Here is a 2177-nt window from a genome sequence, read left to right as displayed (position 1 = left end):
TCACTTTGGTAGGAAATCTGTCATAAAATTCCAAATTTCCTTCACGTTTTTTCACATATTCCTGGCATTTAATTCCACCCAAAACTTTTCTCAACATCTGTAGACTTTTGATTTCAAATTTTATTTGTTATTAATAACGCAGCGTTATTATAACCACTGTGGGGTGGGGGTACTGAAATTCTTTTTTTTTTTTTTTTTTCATATTATTAATGTGTCTGAAGGGGAAATGCTGTTAGTTACGTGCCATGGGACAGTAGCGCTGGGTCTCATTAGATTGTCCAAATGTAGGCTCCCTAATATTGTGGTCAAGGACTGCATGACGAGTTTGTCACGGCGATGACGTCAAGAGCAAAACTGCAGCCAGTGAGCACCTTGGACGAGAGACGCATGCAGCCTGCACGAACGAGCGCATCTTGAACAGCCCCCACCTCCCCCTTCCCCCACAAACTTCCCAAGAAGGGCGCACGAGAGGCGACGCTGATTTAGTCAAAGGAGGAGAGGGGAAAAAAAGCAAAAGCAAACAAAGGAGGAGGATGACTAACAAGTCGTTTTCAAGTGCGGCCGACGAGGAACTGGTGATCTCTGCTACTTTCGGGAGCCTGCTGTCCGTCGTGTACATCGTCGGAGTGTCCGGGAACGTGTACACGCTGGTAGTGATGTGTCACTCCATCCGCTTGGCCACGTCCATGTACATCTCCATCATCAACCTGGCTCTGGCGGACCTGCTCTACCTGTCCACCATCCCCTTCGTGGTGTCCACCTACTTCCTCAAGGACTGGTACTTCGGCGACGCGGGCTGCCGCGTGCTGCTCAGCCTCGACCTGCTCACCATGCACGCCAGCATCTTCACGCTCACCGTCATGTGCTCCGAGCGCTACCTGGCCGTCACCAAACCCCTGGACACGGCGCGCCGCTCCAAGAGTTACCGCAAGGCTCTGGCGTGGGGCGTGTGGCTCCTCTCCTTGCTCCTCACCGTGCCCATGATGCTGATGGTGGCCCAGACCACCGCCAAGTCGCCGGACGGCGCCGTGAAGAGAGTGTGCGCGCCCACGTGGGCTCCCAAAGCCTACAAATTCTACGTGACGCTCCTGTTCGGCACCAGCATCATGGCGCCGGGCCTCATCATCGGATATCTGTACGTCAAGTTGGCGCGCACCTACTTGGAGTCCCAGCGCAACGCGGTCATCGGCCGAGGCGAAAACAAGAAGCGTTCGCCCAAACAAAAAGTTCTCCTCATGATCTTCACCATCGTGCTTCTGTTCTGGGCCTGCTTCCTGCCCTTTTGGATCTGGCAGCTGCTGCCGCTGTACCACGGCGAGCCGCTGAGTTTGGCCTCGAGGACGCACACTTGCATCAACTACCTGGTGGCCAGCCTCACCTACACCAACAGCTGCATCAACCCTTTCCTTTACACGCTGCTCACCAAGAACTACAGGGAGTACCTGAAGAACAGACACAGGTATGCACGGAAAAGAAAAGCCTTGCGCGCGATCCAGTTTGGTGTGGGTTCTAGCGGGGTTGTTTGGGCAGAAGCCTGTCAGCGCAGGAATTAATGTCATCTTGAATTGGTTGCAAATTCCAGTTAACATGAGTCAACTATAGCGCCTACAGCACCGCTCTATTATCATAACTGCTATTTATTTAGGTCTGCTGTGTTGCTGAAAAGTTGTGTATTCAGCACCAATGTTTTTTTTTGTTTTTGTTTTAGAAGATTTTTTTTCTTTTTCTTTGCTGCCTTATTTGGTCACACTGACAATGCAACAAAAAATTATACGGAACAAAATTTTAAAAATACCATAAAATAAGTTAAACTATGTGTTCTGAAATTGCTTTGTAACCGCCACTGATCCAATTCAAGGTTCGTGCAGACAACCAGGGGATGTCAAACGGGGAATTTGTTTTTTTTATGTATACATGTCACTCCCAGGCAACATGATCAATGTTGATTACTACGTACCTCCACCCACATGGACGTTTTACCGTCTCACTGGAACCTGGTATTGTTTCACAGTTTAAAAAAAGTGCTCAAATGGTTTGCCATACACAGGAGCTTCTACAGGTACACATCATCGTTCAAGCAGCGGCCGCCCAGCTTGTATTCGTGGGGAAAGTCAGCATCCTCCAGCAACCAGTTCGAGTTCACATCGGAGACGCTCGTCATGGGGACGTTCAAGTGA

The 2177-nt window shown here is 49.8% G+C and overlaps 1 protein-coding gene across 1 annotated transcript; it reads left to right on the top strand.

The window, feature by feature from the left end:
• Positions 1–533: 533 nt before the first annotated feature.
• Positions 534–2177, top strand: LOC133495759 (urotensin-2 receptor). Its single transcript, XM_061810708.1, has 2 exons — positions 534–1459; positions 2048–2177. Exons 1-2 carry the CDS (start codon positions 534–536, stop codon positions 2175–2177), a joined length of 1056 nt encoding a protein of 351 aa, XP_061666692.1.

Source organism: Syngnathoides biaculeatus, chromosome 22 (genome assembly GCF_019802595.1).
Source record: "Syngnathoides biaculeatus isolate LvHL_M chromosome 22, ASM1980259v1, whole genome shotgun sequence".
NCBI lineage: Eukaryota > Metazoa > Chordata > Actinopteri > Syngnathiformes > Syngnathidae > Syngnathoides > Syngnathoides biaculeatus.
Note: the sequence above shows the minus strand (reverse complement) of the source record. Positions and strands in the feature narration are given on the sequence as shown.